Source organism: Sminthopsis crassicaudata, chromosome 6 (genome assembly GCF_048593235.1).
Source record: "Sminthopsis crassicaudata isolate SCR6 chromosome 6, ASM4859323v1, whole genome shotgun sequence".
NCBI lineage: Eukaryota > Metazoa > Chordata > Mammalia > Dasyuromorphia > Dasyuridae > Sminthopsis > Sminthopsis crassicaudata.
This window is the reverse complement of record NC_133622.1, coordinates 9,261,469-9,281,090: the sequence shown is the minus strand read 5'-3', so window position 1 is coordinate 9,281,090 and position 19,622 is coordinate 9,261,469. Positions and strand designations below refer to the sequence as shown.

Below are 19,622 nucleotides of genomic sequence, written 5' to 3'. Positions count from 1 at the left end.
TCTTGATGCCCATTAATTATTAGCTTCCGAAGGTATAAGTAACCTGGGTAGATAGACAGTAGTGCTAACAATTTACATTCGCTTCCCAGTGTTCCTTCTCTAGGTGTAGTTATTTCTGTCCATCATTGATCAACTGGAAGTGAGTTGGCTCTTCTTTATGTTGAAGATTTCCACTTCCATCAGAATATATCCTCATACAGTATTGTTGTTGAAGTGTATAGTGATCTTCTGGTTCTTCTCATTTCACTCAGCAACAGTTGATTTAAGTCTGTCCAAGCCTCTCTGTATTCCTCCTGCTGGTCATCTCTTACAGAGCAATAATATTCCATAACCTTCATATACCACAATTTACCCAACCATTCTCCAATGGATGGACATCCATTCAACTTCCAGTTTCTAGCTACAACCAAAAGAGCTGCCACAAACATTTTGGCACATACAGGTCCCTTTGCACTCTTTAGTATTTCTTTGGGATATAATCCCAATAACAGCAAAGCTGGCTCAAAGGGTATGCTCAGTTTGACAACTTTTTGGGCATAGTTCCAAATTGCTCTCCAGAATGGCCGGATTCTTTCACAACTCCACCAACAATGTATCAGTGTCCCAGTTTTCCCACATCCCCTCCAACATTCATCATTATTTGTTCCTGTCATCTTAGCCAATCTGACAGGTGTGTGTGTAGTGGTATCTCAGAGTTGTCTTAATTTGCATTTCTCTGATCAGTAGTGATTTGGAACACTCTTTCATATGAGTGGAAATAGTTTCCATTTCATCATCTGAGAATTGTCTGTTCATATCCCTTTGACCATTTATCCATTGGAGAATGGTTTGGTTTCCTATAAATCAGGGTCAGTTCTCTATATATTTTAGAAATGAGACCTTTGTCAGAACCTTTCCTTTTAAAAATATGTTCCCAATTTGTTACTTTCCTTCTAATCTTGTTTGCATTAGTATTGTTTGTACAGAAACTTTTTAGTTTGATGTAATCAAAATCTTCTATTTTGTGATTAATAATGATCTCTAATTCTCCTCTGGTCATAAATTCCAGGAAGGAATAATAAAAAGAAAAATAAAATGATAGGAATAATCCTATCTAATAGGTAGAAGGTAGTACCTCACAATTGTTTTAATTTGCATTTCTCGGAGAGACTTTTGCTGGTTATACCATTGGTGAATGTATTCGCTCTCTCCTCCACTTTGAAATCACTTACTCTTAAATCTTTTTGCTGTCTGTCCTTTTATAATAGGCTTTGTCTCCAGATAAAGACAAACTAGTTTTTATTTCATTCTGTGTGTTTCCTGGAAATGAGCAGTTCATATTATGGGGGAGAGTCAAGGGTAACCACGTACAAATTTGCAGATACACAAGAAAACAGAACCTAAGAATGTCTCAGGCCAGTATATGTCAATATGCTTTATGTACCATTTGATGTTGGTGCTAGAAAATTAAACAAAGTTATCCTTTCAAGACTGCCATAGAATCTTACCTGATTCTTATATGTATGGGAAACATCTCGTCCAAGGGAAGCCTATATCGCCGTGTTCTGTTCCATGGAATCACATGCTTTTCTTTTTTTTTTTTTTTTTTTTTTTAAATTTTTTTTATTATATATATATATATATTTTATAATATTATCCCTTGTATTCATTTTTCCAAATTACCCCCCCTCCCCTATTCCCTCCCCCCGACGACAGGCAATACCATACATTTTACATGTGTTACAATATAGTCTAAGTACAATACATGTGTGTGAATATCATTTTCTTGTTGCACAATAAACATTAGAATCCGAAGGTACATGCAACCTGGGCAGACAGATATTAGTGCTAACAATTTACATTCCCCTCCTAGTGTTTCTTCTCTGGGTGTATCTACCTCTGTCCATCATTGATCAACTGGAAGTGAGTTGGATCTTCTTTATGTTGAAGATTTCCACTTCCATCAGAATACATCCTCATACAGTATCGTTGTTGAAGTATACAGTGATCTTCTGGTTCTGCTCATTTCACTCAGCATCAGTTGATTTAAGTCTCTCCAACCCTCTCTGTATTCCTCCTGCTGGTCATTTCTTACTGAGCAATAATATTCCATAACTTTCATATACCACAATTTACCCAACCATTCTCCAACTGATGGACATCCATATTCACATGCTTTTCTGCAAGAAAACAGTAGACACAGTGAGATCTTATTCTCTACACCCCTTGGCTTGTGTGGCTGTGACTGTGCGGTCTGATGGACATGGTTTGTTACATGCGTACATTGATTTGTTTAACTTAGCTGTTTTTCCTTGCTCTGAAGAATTCTCAGGGAGGCGAAACTGTTGGGAAGCAACAGTGATATAAAAAAAATAACAAATCCAGAAAGTATAAATAAAACTTTCTATTGAAAAGGGAAAAAACCCACTGTAATTTGTTATTGAATTATCTGCCAATGGCTGCATTTAAATTGGGCATGGGATTTAAAACTGGGAGGGACCTTCAAAGGCTTCTAGTCCACAATGCAAATTTTAGAGATGAGTAAACTGAGGCTCGGAAAGGTGAAGTCACTGGCTTGGTGTCACGTAGGTCTCTCTAGTTGTTGGGGTTGTTCATCCTGAGTTCTAGAGGAGGACAGTGCCATCAGGAGGAAGAGGTCTTACACATAATTGGATTTAAGTGATGCAAAACTATCACCCTCAGTCACCAGAGCCCAGGGTTCTGTGGCCTGGTTCAGCTGAGGTATGCCCCAGGTCTCCCTTGTCTGAGGCAACATCCATTCAGGGTATCACCAATAGCCTGAGAGACTTGGTCATTCAAAAAAGGGGCAGCAATGAGGGGGTGCCATAGTCAGGAAAACTATTTCCTGAGTTCAAATCCAGCCTCAGACACTCACTAGCTATGTGAGCCTGGGTAAGTCATTTAACTCGTCTTTGCCTTAACTGTAAAACGGGTTAATACAAGAACTTAGTCGGGAGACAGATTGGTTCAGACTAGATGGCTTCTGAGGTCCCTTCTAGTTCTCAATCTATGATTTTTTTCATCTGATGATTTTAGATTCATCGAGTGGTGGGATATTAGAAATAGAAGACATTTTAGTTATCTAATACAGAGGTTCTTAATTATTTCATTGTAACTAAAATAATTGATTTCTTTTATATTTCTATCTATTTTATGTAGTGCCACTAGAAACATTATTCTGAGAAGGAGGCCATGGAATTTACCAGACCATGGCCTAGAAATGGTTCACAACCCTCGATTTAGTCTAATGTCCTCAAATTCCAGATAAGGAAATGATGGAGGCTGAGCTAAGCAAGGCAATTTGCTCCCAGCGGTGCATCGTTCTTCTGTGTCCTATCCCATCTGGAGTTTCATAGAACTATTGAAGGCTCTGGGAACCCAAATGCAGCCCCCACAATGCAGAGGGTACTCGGAACTCGTGCTCTTTCTGCACATTAATTCAGAGGTCAAAGTGGAGGGAGGGAGACCCGGACTGGCTTAGGACTTGTCTCAGGCTTGCCCCATCTCACATCTGTTTTCATGGCAGCTAACAGCTCAAGAGTTTCATGCTTCTCAGTGATCCAATTTTGGTGCAAAATACTTAATAGCATTTTTTTTTTCTGTAACAGTGAGGAAAAGGATACCCCTGTGGTATATTTAAAGGGTCAACACTTTCCAAACAAGGCTTCCATATTGAAAATCTTTGTGCTGACTTTGACCTTTTCAGTTTCTTCGCCTCTTCGAGCTGGCCAATCACCAAGCATTCCCAATTCTATTTTTTCCCCCCTGAGGCTGGGGTTAAGTGACTTGCCCAGGGTCACACAGCCAGGAAGTGTTAAGTGTCTGAGACCAGATTTGAACTTGGGTCCTCCTGAATTCAAGGCTGATGCTCTCTCCAAAGCGCCCCCTAGCTGCCCTTCCCAATTCTATTTGACTCAAACAGTACCTTCTTTAGGAAACCTAACAGTAATAATTACTTCCCACCTCCTGCCATGTTGCACCTTGTTCAATTAAATTTTAAAAGCCCTTACCATGTGCAGCTTATGTACCAGTCACTGGGTGTAAAATAACAGAAAAGGAAACAGTCCCTGTTCTCAAATAACTTACAACACATTTTATTGGAAATAAAAGCCAGGTATACAAATAACTGAGGAGGCCTTGGAGAAGGGGCTCATGAACAAGATGGCGCACGAGGTGAGTCTGAGTAGGGCCGTCACTCCCCAGTGCCGGTGCTGTTCTTTATAGTGTACACTTGAGAAATGCTTGTGGAAACTGTGAATGATTTCAGTCTTCTCAGCCACGCAATGACCCAAGGGACTCCTGATGAAAAATGCCGTCTGTCTCTGGAGAAAGAACTGATTGTCTGAGTACAGATCAAAGCTTGCTTTCTTTTCTTTCTTTTCTTAGTTCTCTTTTAGAAAATGACCAATATGGAAATATGTTTTGTGTGATTGCACACACACACACACACACACACACACACACACACATACACACACACACACACAAAAGCTATATCTGATTGCTTACCATCTCAGAGAGAGGGGAAAGGAGGGAAGGAAGCAGAGAATTTGGAATTCAAAATGAAAAAAAAAAAGTTAAAGTTGTTTGTAATTGGGGAAAAATAAAATATTATTAAAAAAGAAATGCTTGTTGAATTGGTTGGAGACAAAGGTGATGATAAATGTGAAGAGATTAAAAAGTATTTAAAGTTGAAGTTGTATTTTTTCCCCTAGAAGTGGTGTTTTTCATGGTAAGCCTTAGTTGCCAAGGCAAACTCATCACTACATTAATTATATCATTAGAAATACAGCAGAGAAAAATGGGTATTGATCATAAGCTATTCCATTCTACTTCTTCAATATTAATTGAAAGTTATTCCTCAGATGCCACTTAAGAGAAGTCCTCTAAGGCTCCTTGGGAAAAAGTACTTAATATTTTTTTAGGGATGTTAAATGAACTCACAGAAAAGCATCTGTTTTTATTATTATTATTATAAATTTAACATTCTCAATTGATACTAAGAAGACCCAAATGAGGAAATCTCCAAATACAGCCATGAAATTCAAGCCAATTACATTTCTATTTAAAAAGTAAGGGCCTCGATTTGGGTTAAGGATCTGGGTGTTAGACTGTCAGATGGGTGGTCACCAAAACATGCCCTTCTATAGCAAAGGGCCAATGAAAATGTGACCTACATCATTTCCCTGATATTTCTTTGAGTTACCCAAGGAGTAGATGATCATGACACAAAAGATTCAGGGTCACTTTTGAGGTTGTCTTTAACTCATGTGACCGTAAAACTTTTGAAAATTATTTTTCTATATCATCCAATAGACTAACACACCAGGTCATCCTCAGATTTATTGTAAGATTTCAAAGAAATAATGGTTATAAAAAGAGAGCCTTCTGCCCCTTTTCTAAGAAAATATTTAAACAGACTCACTCATTTATTTTGATTTAAACAATCTTGAAAATACCAGAAAACAGGGGGCAGATAGGTGGCGAGGTGGATAGAGCACCAACCTTGAATTCAGGAGGACCCAAATCTGGTCTCAGACACTTAACACTTCCTAACTGTGTGACCCCGGGGCAAGTCACTTAACCCCAGCCTCAGGGGGGGGGGGAATACTATGAAACTCCTTCCTTCCCTGACCTGAATTCAAATCCCAGACCTATTTTCTTTTTTAATCATTTGTAAGATGAGGAAATTGTTCTATCCTTCCTTTTAGCCTTGAATCTCATGACTCTAAATAAATATATGTGTGAGTAAATGCAGATATCTTTATTTATTTATTTTATAATTATAAAAAAATTTTGACAGTACATATGCATGAGTAATTTTTTTTATAACATTATCCCTTGTATTCATTTTTCCAAATTTTCCCCTCCCTCCCTCTACTCCCGCCCCCCCCGTGACAGGAAATCCCATACATGTTACATGTGTTACAATATAACTTAGATACGATACATGTGTGTAAATCCCATTTTCTTGTTGCACGTTAAGAATTGGATTCCGAAGGTATAAGTAACCTGGGTAGATAGACAGTAGTGCTAACAGTTTACATTCACTTCCCAGTGTTCCTTCTCTGGGTGTAGTTGTTTCTGTCCAACTAAATGTAGATATTTCAACAAAATTCAGTGTGACTAGGGAACAAAAGTTAAGTAAGTACATCAGAAGGGTTTGGGGGGGAGTGAAGGTTGGACTGAGGATGAAAACGTGTTAGTCCCAAACTTATAGATGGCAATCGAGTTCGGAAGCTGTCCCCAAGAGAGCCACGGCTCACCCAAACCCTCACAGTAGTCAGTGGGGCAGCGACCACACATAAGTTCAAGAGTACAAGAGGACATACAAGTCAAAGGTCAGCTAAAACAGTGAGTCCTAATCTAGGGGACTTGTGGATACTGGGGTTCAGAGCAAGTAGAGGATCATAACCCAGGCAGCAGGAGAATGTTCACAACTGATATTATTATGACAAATAGCTAACGAAACCAGTTAGTTAGAAGCCAACTGTAAGGATTCAGTAAGTCTTAACGGCTTAGATATGGATACAAAAGGTTAGTTATAAAGTTAGTTAGAATTATGCAGGTTAATTGAGTGTAAGAATGGACATAAAGCTCAAGTACCAGCTAATACCAACTTTGATTCCAAAGCTGTAAGACGCTTTCGAGGCACTGTCCATAATGAGATATGTTGTGTAACATATATTAAAAATGAAAACAATGTTCAAGTAAGCTATAGTACATCGTATTGGGGATAAACCACAGATATATGTGGCTGGATACAGTGTTATGGGCATAAGAACGAATGGCTGTGTGAGTCCGTATGAGATGATTGGTTATAATTAGGTAAATAAGCACTCTTGTTTGGAATGAGCCACATATGGGTGGGGATAGAGAGCTGATCCTGAAAAAGCATCCTGGAGGGGAGCAAAGAGGCTGAAGTAGGAGGGCCGAAGTGCTTCGGAGCTAGTTTACACCTGCTCCTAGGAGAAACAATTGTTAAATTTCAGTGTGAACGTTTATACCTCAGAAATTGGTAAGCATCATGATTCAGATCTTGATTTATGATTTTGTTAATTGCCCAAATTTAAGAAAATGATGGATAAAATATTAATAAAGCAGATTAAATTTAAAAGTATGTTACATACACTTTTTTTTGGATCAGAAACTGATCAAAATGTGAATTCCTTAGAAGCCGCTCACCATCTTCAGTGTGAAAGACTATAACAAGAGCAGGGCTGAAGATGTTAAAGTAACAGGTGGAAAATGGTAGAGAAAAATTGGTCCTTTTCCTCTTTTACCCACTGTGTAAAAATGAATGAGGCGTCAATTGTTGTTTGTAATGAGATTCCAACTAGAAAAAGCTTTTCAAGTCTCTGTAATTAATTTATTTATAAGTCAAGTGACACAAACCATACTGCATGAAATGAACTAAAATTGTTAACTGGCTGACCTCAAGCTCGTTGCCTAAGGGGGTAACATCACACAAAGGACTCTGGGTTCATGGTCAGTAGACATAGCTTCTCATTCGGCGATCAGTAAATAAATTATTGATCATCAGCACCACAAGGTTCATCTTTTCCTCTCGTGGCACCCCCCCATCCATCTTCTTCCTAGTGAGCTCCACCCCCAGCCTTGTTCTCCAATCACTTGAGCTAACACAAGGAAACTGGGCTAGGGGAGCCGGAGTGACGAGTCCAAAGTCATCTAGCTTGGAGGCATCAATCGGGGAGTGGCCAAGATAAAATCTGCCGGAAATGCTTCTAATGCTAGTTTCCCTTCTGTCTCTGTTTTAGGATCTGGGTATTAGGGTTTTAAAATTTTCAATTTTTTTTTCAGTTCTTATTGTCAAAGTATTATATATATATATATATATATATATATATATATATATATATTATATATATTATTTAGTATTATATATATATATATATATATATATAATTCTTTTTTATTAAAATTTATTTAACTTTTACTTTATATAGCAAAACAACCATTTCCATATATTTTCACACAGGATTGGGAAAAATACAAATTACATTTAATTCTATGAAGTTCAGAATGCTGTATGCTTATTTGTTTTTTAAGGTTTTTAAAAGAAGTCTTTTTTTAAACAGCAGGAAATATGAGAGCAAAACATTCTAGTTTAGTGGTAGTCTCCACCTTTTCCATGTTGGGAGTGATCAATCATGTGTGGAAAGAGAATTAAAGGGTTCAGGGAAGTGTTCTCTGTACTCTTCTTCCTGTCATAAAAATATTGGGGAAGCATTGATTTGGATTGGATTGGAGAGGCTTCTGATTCAGTGCTCCCTTGCTCTCCCCTTTCCCTCATGTCATCTTTTAAATACTTTTTAATTTAAAAAAACTAAATTTGTGAAACAAGCAATTCCATTACGTAGTATAAAAATTGGTTTCATAAAATTACAAATCTATTATGTACATCTTGTTATTCTTTATAAACATATAAGAGTTATCATGGAAAATTTTTTTCCATTTTTTCTTTCCTTCATCCCTATACATGGCTACCATTATATACAAATATTATATATATATATATATACATATATATATATATGTATGTATATATATATCACTCTATATATTTACTTATCATTTCTTTCTCTGGATGCAGATATTATCTTCCTTCCTATGTCCTTTGTGGTTAAGTTCAATATTTATAATAGTCAAAATGGTTTATTTGCTTAAAACCACTCTTACCATAATATTGTTGTTAGTGTATACAGTCTTCTCTTGTTTCTGCTCATTTCATTCTTCATTATTTTGTTCAAAATCATTCTGAAATCATTGAGCTCCTCATTTCATATAGTATGGTAGTATTCCATCACAATCATATACCACAACTTGTTCAGCCATTTCCCAACTTATGGGCATCCCTGCAATTTCTAATTCTTTGCCACTACAAAGAAAGCTACTATAAATATTTTAGAATGTATAGGTTTTTTTTCCTTTTTCCACAATTATCTTTGAAAATAGGCCTTATGGTGCATTGGTCAAAGGTTATAGTCAATTTAATAACTCTGTACATAACTCAAGTTCCAAAATGGTTGGATTAGTTCTTAATTCCACTAACAATTAGTGTCTCAATCTCCTCTAGCATTTGTCACTTTGCCTTTCAATCATTTCATTTTCATTTTCTGATAGGTGTAAAATGAGATATCTCAAGATTGTTTTAATTTGCATTTCTCTAATTAATGTTTTAGAGCATTTTTGACATGACTATAAATTGTTTTGATTTCTTTATCTAAAAACTGCCCGTTCCTATCTTTTAACAATTTATCAATTGAAGAATGATTCATATTTTTATAAATTTGATAAAATATTTTGCATTTGAGATATGAGACAAAAGTTTCTGAGATAACAAACATTACCTGGGAAACTATCTATAAATATCCCCCTTCCCCCAATTTTCTGGTTTCCTTCTGATCTTGGGTAAAAAAAAAAAAAATCACACAGGGAGCCTATAGTTTCCTTTAAAGATAATGACCAACCAAGGCAAATGGTGGGCAGCTGTCCCTCCTAAACTCATGAAGGGGAGGTTTAACTTCAGACTCATGGTTATAAAAAGAGGCACATGCCATAAGATGGTGCACATGGCAAACTGCTTAAGATCCTTCTTTTTCTTTAGGCTTTTGAAACTTCCACCTGACTGGATGCCTCCTCCCTTTTCCACTTCATCTCCTTGCTCTCAATCCAAGGCTCTGGATTCGGCTCTGTTTGTTAGACATATTTTCTTTATCTTATGGAAGTTCATAGGAAAAAAAAGGTCATAGTATCATTGATTTGTAATTGGATGAAATCTTACAAGTCATCCCATCTAACTTTGCTATTAGTGACAGATGAAGAGATTGATGATTGAAAAGTTAAGCGACCTGCCTAAAAGCAAGTAGATTGGTATATTGAACTCAGTTCTTCTGGTAACAAATCCAGTATTTTCTATTTTTAGCAAAAAAGAGCAGTTAAGAAATCTATTGCCATAGTGTTAGTCTTGTTCCCTGTGTGTCTTTAGCTGTAAAATAGGATAATAATAATACCCACTTAGAGGGTTGTTGTGAAGATTATATGAGATGATATTTGTAAACTGCTTAGCACAGTACCTGGCACATAGTAGGTGCCTAATAAATGTTTGTTCTCTTCCCCCTTTTTTTCTCCCTCTACCACAATGAGGTCAGAGGTGAAGTTCCTGCTCCCATTTCCTGTTATGCAGCCTTAAAGGTGAGAGAGGAATATTATTCCCCAGGATATCAGTGAGAGGACTAGGGGGAAAATATGATAACTAATATATATTATATAATATATATATATATAATAGTAATTAACATAATAGTACTTCAACATACCTCCTAGCCTTGTGAAGTTATATGATGTTATCATCCTATTTTACAGATGAGGAAATTGAGGGTGGAAAAGATTAAGTAATTTACTTGGAGCCACACAATTCAATGTTAGTGTCTATCACAGTGATGTCAATGTCAGTGTCAATCACAGCTATGTCAATGTCAATGTCAGTCACAGCTAGTCAATATCAGCATCTGTCAGAGTTAATGTCAGTGTCTATCATAGCTAGTCAGTGTCTGTCTCAGCTAGTCAATGTCAGTGTCTGTCATAGCTAGTCAATGTCAACCACAGCTATGTCAATATCAAGGTCAGTCACAGCTAGTCAATATCAGCACCTGTCTTAGTTAGTCAGTGTCAGTGTGTCATAGCTAGTCAGTGTCTGTCTCAGCTAGTCAATGTCAGTGTCTGTCTCAGCTAGTCAATGTCAGTGTCTGTGTCAGCTAGTTAATGTCAAGTCCGAGGGAGGATTTGAAGTTGGCTCTTCTGGACTCAGAGGCCAGGGTTCTATCTATATACTTTATCATCTACCTGTTGATCTCAAGGGGAATGTCTGCTGAGAATTCCACCTGCTAAAAAGCATTCTTGTCATCACCGAGAAAGAGCATTGATTGTTGAACCCTGAAGTGCCCTTGATGATGCTATATATCCAAAGAACTGTGATACAAAGCAGAGAAGGGAATTAATTATTAACATAGACATGCTAAAGCTGAGAATAAAAGATGGTGAAATTGAATGGAAGGGGTGTGTATATGTGTGTTATGTGTGTGTGTGTGTGTGTGTATGTGTGTGTTTGTGTGTTGGGAAGCAATCTTTATTCACACAACCAAAGGAATCCTCTTTGTGGGTGAGATAGTTATGATCTGATCATTAGGCATATTCAGGATCAGGCCAGATAACTTTATGACAGGGGGAGTTCAGAGCATTTTCTGCTAGGTGCGGAGGACTGGGATACATGATCTGAGAAGTCCCTCGAAGGCTGCTAACCTAATAGACACAACTCAGAGCTGATAGGGGAGGTAGTTGATTCAAATTGGCAATAACAGGATCCAAAAAGACATTCCTGCTCCTACCTCACCCCATTTTTCCCCAAGAAAAGTGAGGTGAAAGGTTCGGCTTGCATGGAATGTGATTAGATTTTGTCCAGTTTATCATCTTCTACCTTTCCTCTCATCTACCAGTGACTAGAGTCAGCCATGAGCACTGGTGTGGAGGTGCTCCTCATGCAAATACTTCTCCCTCCTCTCCCTTTTGTTCAGTGCGCCTTCCAGGAACCAGCACTCAGACAACAGTGACAGTTGTAAGAGGTTATTTTATTAAGTGGTTCTTCCTTAGGAAAATGCAAGTTAATTCGGGAGACTTTTGCTCAGCTTCCGAGACTTCTTCAGGAAGGAGCTGGAACTCTATCTTTCAGCAGGAGTCGGGATCACTAAATGTCTTTATTCTAGATCTTTACCGTCACCTCCAATGCCAGATCACAAGTGCAAGTGAGAGTGAGTTCCACCACCCAAGTTTTTCTTACTCCTCCCACACAAGTCACTTCCTTCTCTTTGTCCCACCAATCAAGTCAGCACAGAACAGCTGGGGAGGGTCAACCTTAAACAAGTTAATAGGGAACCGTCCAATTGGCAATTAGTCTCACGTGCTTCATTATCCAAGTGCATTGCTCAGTTCTAGCCCTTTACAGGAAGGGACAAATAAAACTCAGTTAGGAAAAAGCCGAGCCCAATCATGACCCACTGTAATGCATGATTTTTATCTGGCTTTAGGTAATTTGATAAAAATGGCCTAAGCCCCGTAGCTGGTGTCCAGGATTCAGAGACAGTTACTAGCTAATTTGGTACCCAAGGTAAGAATTCTAAAATTGCATCCTCTTTGCCTTCTGGCCTAAAGCCATCGACTGCTTCCGATAGTAAGTGCAACTTTCAGATGTTTTTCTGTGCCCCTCACTTGGGTGTACCCAAGGCAAGTGCCACGCTTGCCCTGCCCTTGTTATAGCTCTGCTGAATGTTTCTAAATGGCTCATACTTAAATGAGGCTCTCACAAGAAAGCTAGAGGCTTCCCTTTTTTGTCTAAAGAGAGAGAAATGTCAAGAACCAAAACTTTGACGGAGTTAAAACCAGGAAAATTGGTGCTCGTCCCAATGAAACTACCAAGAAGGTAACCAACTTTAATAATAATAATGATGATGATGAGAGGTAACATTTACTATGGGCCAAGCACTGGGCTAAGAATGTTATAATTTTTAGCTTATTTGCTTTTCATAACAACTCTAGGAGGTGGATGCCATTAATATCTCCATTATACAGATGAGGAGACTGAGGCAAATGGAGGACAACTGGTTTGCCCCAGATCACATAGCTAGTATGGGTCTGACACTGGATTTGAATTCAGGTCTACACGATTCCAAGCTCAGAATTTATTTTATTTCCTCATTTCTCCAATGAAATCAACATCAAAAGAAAAATAAAATCCTCCTAACAAATAGGTATATCCATGTAAAGCAATTTCCCACATTGGCCATGCCCCAAAATGTGGTTCTCATTCTGCATCTTGACTCTATCATGTCTCTGAGAGGAAGTCTTTATCTTCAATCCTTCTCCTATGAAGTGATCAGAATTCTTAAATCTTTTAAAGTTATTTTTAATCTATAATGTCATTGTAAAAGTTGTTCTCTTGGTCCTGCCACTTTACTCTGCCTCAGTTCATAAAGTTTTTCTAGTTTTCTGTGAAAATTTCCAGTTTATCATTTCTTATAGTTTAAGGATATGTCATGACATTTATGTTCCAGAATTTGTCGCAATTCTCCAAATGATGGCCATCCACTTTCAGTTCTTTGCCATTACAAAAAAGAACTGTCGGAAATATTTTTGTACAAATGACTTCTTTTCTTCTTTCTGTGATCTCTTTGGAGCATAGATGTAGTAGTGATATTGCTGAGTCAAAGGGTATATACAGTTCAGTGACTTTTGGGCCATAGTTTCCACATTGCTTTCCAGAAAAAGGCTGGTCTAATGCCATGAGGAAAACTCTGCACTCTGTGTGTGTGTGTGTGTGTGTGTGTGTGTGTGTGTGTGTGTGTGTATGTGTGTGTATTTATTGGTTTATTGAAAATAGAGGCTTCAGGTCTTTTTAAAAATTAAAATTTTTTTAAAATTACATGAATCAGTTAGTCCCAAGTCCTACTGGTCCTCCAGCTACTTCCCTGAATCATTGCCCAATGTGAATATTGAGACAGTTATTGTTCCAATTCACTATACCCTACGGGTGCTTAAGCATGGCAATAGAGTATTGAAAAGTGAGTCCTGGATTTGAAGTTGGAAGCCCTGAGGTTGTTTCTTAACACTGCTAGATATTAGCCATGTTATTCTAAGCAATTTTAACAAACATTGATTAACCACCACCCTTCAAGCACTGTTCCGTGCTAGTTATATGTGGAAAAAAACAAAAACAGTCATTGCCTTTAAGGACTTTATACTTCTGTTCTGTCATGGGAAAGTATCTTTGAATTCAGGCCCTCCTGGCTTTTCGGAATCTCGCTTTCTCTTTTACAATCTCTTCGATATCCCGATCATTGAATTGATAATTCAAAGTTTCTTGAATGGACACTTCCTTCTTGTTGATTTCATCCAAGGTAGGGAGCTGCAGGCCAGCAGAAAGCATCGCCTCTTTCCATTTCCTAAATTCACTTTCTGTGAACTCTTGGTTTGAGACAAACTCCAAGCGGATTACTCGCTGGTCGTTGCCATGCCTCAACTGCAATCCTTTATTTGTCCTAGTGCCACCCAACTGATAAGCCTTGGGTGTTTCTACCACGCCGGTGATTTCAGCAACCCGATAGACAGGTTTACTGTTGTGGTTCCCGATGCCAACCCGCACAAAACATCCTGGGACTGCCTTAGCAAAGAAAGGCATGTGACACCACTGTTCCAGCTTGTGCCGGGATAACCGCGCTCGGTTCAACTCTTCAGGCAGAGAAACTGGCTGGGATTTGGGAGGAACCTCTTCCTTTTCCTCTTCTTCATCAGATGATGTCATCCTAGATGAACCATCTGTCTTCTCACTGGACTTATCGTCCTCATCAGAGTAAACTTCACTTGTTTTTAATGGTTGTTTTTTGACAAGCAGCTCAGCTGTTCTATTCTTCCGTTTTTCTCTCTCTGCTTTCAGTTCTTCCATGGCCTGAGATTTTTGGTCTAGTTTGTTATCCTGCTTGGAATGCCGCTCCTTATTATGGGACATGAGCTGGGACTCTTGAATCTGTGTAAGTTTTTTCTTCTCTCGTTCTTCTTGTTTTTTCTTTTCCTCTTTCTTCTTGGCTATTTTAATTTCTTCTTCATTTCAGACCTTCTCTTCAGCACCTCTCTCTTTTCTATCCTGTGAAACAATTCCTGTTCTCTCTCCTTCTCCGTCATTTGTTCTAAACGGGCCCTATCTTCTTCATCTCCCGTGAGGTCTTCTCCATACCCATGATGGAATTCCTCATCCTCAGAAGAAGAATCTGAATCTGAGCTGGAGGAGGAACGGTTACTGTTGGAGTCAGACACTTCACCTTCTTCAGGGGCTGAACTCTCAGCTGAGATGTCTTTGTCAGAGCTGTCTGAGGAAGCAGCTTGGTTTGTCTGATTTTTCATGGTTCCCTTCTTCTCTATCTTCCTAGTTTTTCCTTTTTTCTTATTTTTTGCACCTCCAACTGTGCACTCATCATCACTGTCTGATGTTTTAGAGTCTGAAGAAGCGGCAGGCTGACTAACAGGTTGCTCCTCCTCCTTGGAGTCACTCCGTTTCCGTTTGGCTAGGGACGAGAGCTCCTGATCCAGGTTCTCATCACTGCTGCTGTCCTCCATGTCAGAGTGGATCACAACGCGGCTTTTCCGCTTCTTGTCCATGATGGTACCCCAGCTCCCACGCCGGACGCCCTGTTCCGGTGCCAAAATGTAAAGTCCAAGCTTGCCCCCTCTGAAGGGCTCCGAATCAGCCAGAGTCAGGGTAAGCAACAGTCCTTGCCTCGAGTTGGAGCCAAAATGTAGTGTCCTGTTGTCTGTCAATTGCGATCCTTCTCTGGGAGAAGGTTTCTTTTCTGTAAATCCTTTTCTCTGTGAGCAGGTTTCTGGAACATCCAGCCAGAGAGAAGGTAGAATCTCGAATCCTCTTCTTCCTGAATCCTGGCTCCTTTTATACTCCCAGAGAATGGTGTAAACTCCTTTAAAGGTGTAAACTCCTTTCAGAAGACTAAAGGTGTAAACTCCTTTAAAGGGGAAGTATGTCCTGTGTAATAGAACTCTAGTGAACCAGTTTTCTTCATGGCATTCAGGGAAGTTCTTTCTCCTATGTAACCATTAACATGCTTTCTTATTTGTGCATATATTTACTTTGACTTCCCAACATTTATCACTTTCCTTTTTTTCTTTCTTTTTTTTTTTTCTTTTGATAACTTTTTATTGACAGTACATATGCATGGGTAATTTCACAACATTATCCCTTGTATTCACTTCTGTTCTGAATTTTCCCCTCCCTCCACTCCCTCCCTTAAATGGCATATAGTCTTATACATGTTAAATATGTTATAGTCTATCTTAGATACAATATATGTGTGCAGAACCGAACAGTTCTCTTGTTGTATAGGGAGAATTGGATTCAGAAGGTAAAAATAACCTGGGAAGAAAAACAAAAATGCAAACAGTTTTCAACAGGAAAAACATTTCCTCTTCACACCGATGTAACCATGATTGCAGTCTAAATCAAAAGGTTCTCTGGGGAGGGACTGGTCCTTCACCAATGGCTTTAGGAGAATCTGGGAACAGTGGCAAAGGGCGGCTTTTTCTTTTAACAGGGGTGGGCTGGAAGACCTGCCTTTAACACAACTTTGTAACCCCCCATGGAGCAGTGTTGTCACAGAATTTGATTCTCCTCCAAACAGCTGAAATTCAGAAAGCAAAAGTTGTTTTTTAGCAACAAGGAAACCTCTGAGCTTAACACTTTTGAGGATAATTAGTGAACATAGGAAGTTGGCAAGCTCCCTGTGAGCTTCTCCCCGGGCCTTCTCTGTGCTAATCCCATGGGAGGCCCCCTCCCCAGGGGCATCTTCCCAGCATCCTGACAGCCACCCAAACATTGGTTGATTTGAGTGGATTGGAGAGGCCCTTCGGTGTTTTTTGCCTGAGGTACAAAAGTGGCTACTTATTTATTACTGGGTGGACCCTCTTGCTTTTCAGGTGATGAAAGAGGCTTGAGAGGTTAAGGTTTGCAAGTAGCAAACAGGGGAGAGCAGACCCTCTGGCTCCAAGCTCAGAGTTCTTTCCCCTGGCCCTCGGTGGGCAGCTTCGGTCACTGAGAAATTCGCTTTTCCCTTGAGCTGAAGTCTGGATCCACTTCACTTCTGGCCTTTCCCCAAGCCTGACGAAACACCATCTCATTGGTGTGTGCGTATTTGAGATATCTGCAAATAAGAAAATCCTTATTTCTGTTCTGCTAATAACTTTCCCTTCCCTTTTAACCCAGAATAAAGATTCTTCATCTGGACTCCATTTTTTGACGGCTGTATTTTAGTAAAATTGTTTTCCCTTATAATCGTGTGCATTATATTTTATGCATTTAAAATGTGATTCTGAGAAGGGGTTCACAGCCTACCCAAGGGACATTTAAGAACAATGGGCAATTGCTATTGGGTAATGGGCAAAGCCATCAGCTGCAGTGAGTAAGGGGATAGGGTAAGAAAACAAATTTTATTTAACGCTTTTTGTGTCTTAGTTCTATGCTAGAATGGAAGACAAGGTGATTCGGGTGGGAAACAAAAAATTGGTTTTAGATTCCGATAGTCCACCTTCCTATTCCCCTTGCTTTCATACTTTCTGTGTGATCTTAGTCAATTTTCCTCCCTCTCTCCCTTCCTTTCTTCCTCCCTCCTGAACTATCCTGTTCATAATCTCTTATAGCACTAAAGTATTCCATCATAGCCACACAACACATTTTATTCAGCCATTCCTCAATTGATGGACAGTCCTTCAATTTTCAACTTTTTGCAACCACAAAAAAGACCTGCTATAAATATTTTTATACACATAGATCCTTTCCTCTTTTCTCTGACCTTTTGGAGTTAGACCTAGTAGTGGTATTGTTGAATTAAAGAGTATGCACAGTTCTATAGTCCTTTAAGCATAGTTCTACATTGTTCTCTAGAGTGATTGGGACGATTCACAACTCCACCAACAAGGGATGAGTATTGAGCAAATTTTGTAACCCCCATGAACCTTAACTTTATTTTATGAGTAAAATGATGGGATTATACTTATGTATTTCTAGTTAAAAGATCTATGAATTTATAATCTAAACTCCTACTGAAATACTCAATATTCAGAATACCACCTCTAAGTTCTCCCTCTCTCTTGTCTGATTTTTATTCTTCCACTGTTGTGCTCTTCCTTTTAACTCTTTCCTATTTATTTTGCATGTATCTTACTCTCCCTGTATTTGTTCTTTACTCATTTGTAAGCTCATTGAGGGCAGGAAATGTCTTTTACCTTTTTTTTTTTTTTTTTTTTTTTTGTATCCCCAGAGCTTAGCATAGTGCCTATCTTATAGTTGGTGCTTAATAAATATTTATTGTTTGATTGATCTCCCCCCGCCCCCAGGCTGGGGTTAATTGACTTGCCCAGGGTCACACAGCTAGGAAGTGTTAAGTGTCTGAGACTAGATTTGAACTCGGGTCCTCTTGAATTCAGGGCTGGTGCTCTATACACTGCACCACCTAGCTGCCCCCTGTTTGATCTTCAAATTTTTGTCATGATTCCTTTGATATGAAGGCATTAGCTTCCATAGTATTTTTGGCCTTTTTGCATTCATTATTATTTTCTTTTTAATTATTCTTTTTTCTTATTAATAACCACTTTTATAAGATTAGTCCTGAAAGCAGTTCTTCTTAGTTGACCATCTCTCTCCTTCACTGATTTAAAACACTAGGAACAACCCCTTCCTGGCTCTCTGTGTAGCATAATGAAAGTTTAGTCTCTTGGTTCAGTTCTGCTTTCTTTAGACTGAAAGCTCTTTGGAAGCAGGAATTGGGAATCCTGTTTTCTGTTTTCTACATTATCTAATAGAAGCCTTGGCTATAATGGATATTTCTTTTTTCTTTTTCTTTTTTTTTTTTTATTTATTCATTTTTCCAAATTATCCCCTCCCTCCCTCCACTCCCTGCCCCCGATGGCAGGTAATCCCATACATTTAACATGTGTTACAATATAACCTAGATACAATATATGAGTGTAAATACCATTTTCTTGTTGCACATTAATTATTAGCTTCCGAAGGTCTAAGTAACCTGGGTAGATAGACAGTAGTGCTAACAATTTACATTCGCATCCCAGTGTTCCTTCTCTGGGTATAGTTATTTCTGTCCATCATTGATCAGCTGGAAGTGAGTTGGCTCTTCTTTATGTTGAAGATTTCCACTTCCATCAGAATACATCCTCATACAGTATTGTTGTTGAAGTGTATAGTGATCTTCTGGTTCTGCTCATTTCACTCAGCAACAGTTGATTTAAGTCTCTCCAAGCCTTTCTGTATGCCTCCTGCTGGTCATTTTCTTACAGAGCAATAATATCCCATAACCTTCATATACCACAATTTACCCAACCATTCTCCAATGGATGGACATCCATTCAACTTCCAGTTTCTAGCTACAACCAAAAGAGCTGCCACAAACATTTTGGCACATACAGGTCCCTTTCCACTCTTTAGTATTTCTTTAGGATATAATCCCAATAATAGCAATGCTGGGTCAAAGGGTATGCACAGTTTGACAACCTTTTGGGCATAGTTCCAAATTGCTCTCCAGAATGGCCGGATACTTTCACAACTCCACCAACAATGTATCAGTGTCCCAGTTTTCCCACATCCCCTCCAACATTCATCATTATTTTTTCCTGTCATTTTAGCCAATCTGACAGGTGTGTAGTGGTATCTCAGAGTTGTCTTAATTTGCATTTCTCTGATCAGTAGTGATTTGGAACACTCTTTCATATGAGTGGAAATAGTTTCAATTTCATCATCTGAGAATTGTCTGTTCATATCCCTTGACCATTTATCCATTGGAGAATGGTTTGGTTTCCTGTAAATCAGGGTCAGTTCTCTATATATTTTAGAAATGAGACCTTTGTCAGAACCTTTCCTTTTAAAAATATGTTCCCAATTTGTTACTTCCTTTCTAATCTTGTTTGCATTAGTATTGTTTGTACAGAAACTTTTTAGTTTGATGTAATCAACATCTTCTATTTTGTGGTCAATAATG

At 38.6% G+C, this 19,622-nt stretch overlaps 1 protein-coding gene across 1 annotated transcript; it reads right to left on the bottom strand.

Annotated features, from left to right (window-relative positions):
• Positions 1-13,846: 13,846 nt before the first annotated feature.
• LOC141546330 (RNA polymerase-associated protein RTF1 homolog) lies at positions 13,847-16,063 on the bottom strand. The gene is given in 3 exon segments (XM_074274071.1): positions 13,847-14,658; positions 14,661-15,516; positions 16,052-16,063. Coding segments are annotated over 3 exon segments (1,680 nt in total).
• Between the last annotated feature and the right edge of the window lie 3,559 nt (positions 16,064-19,622).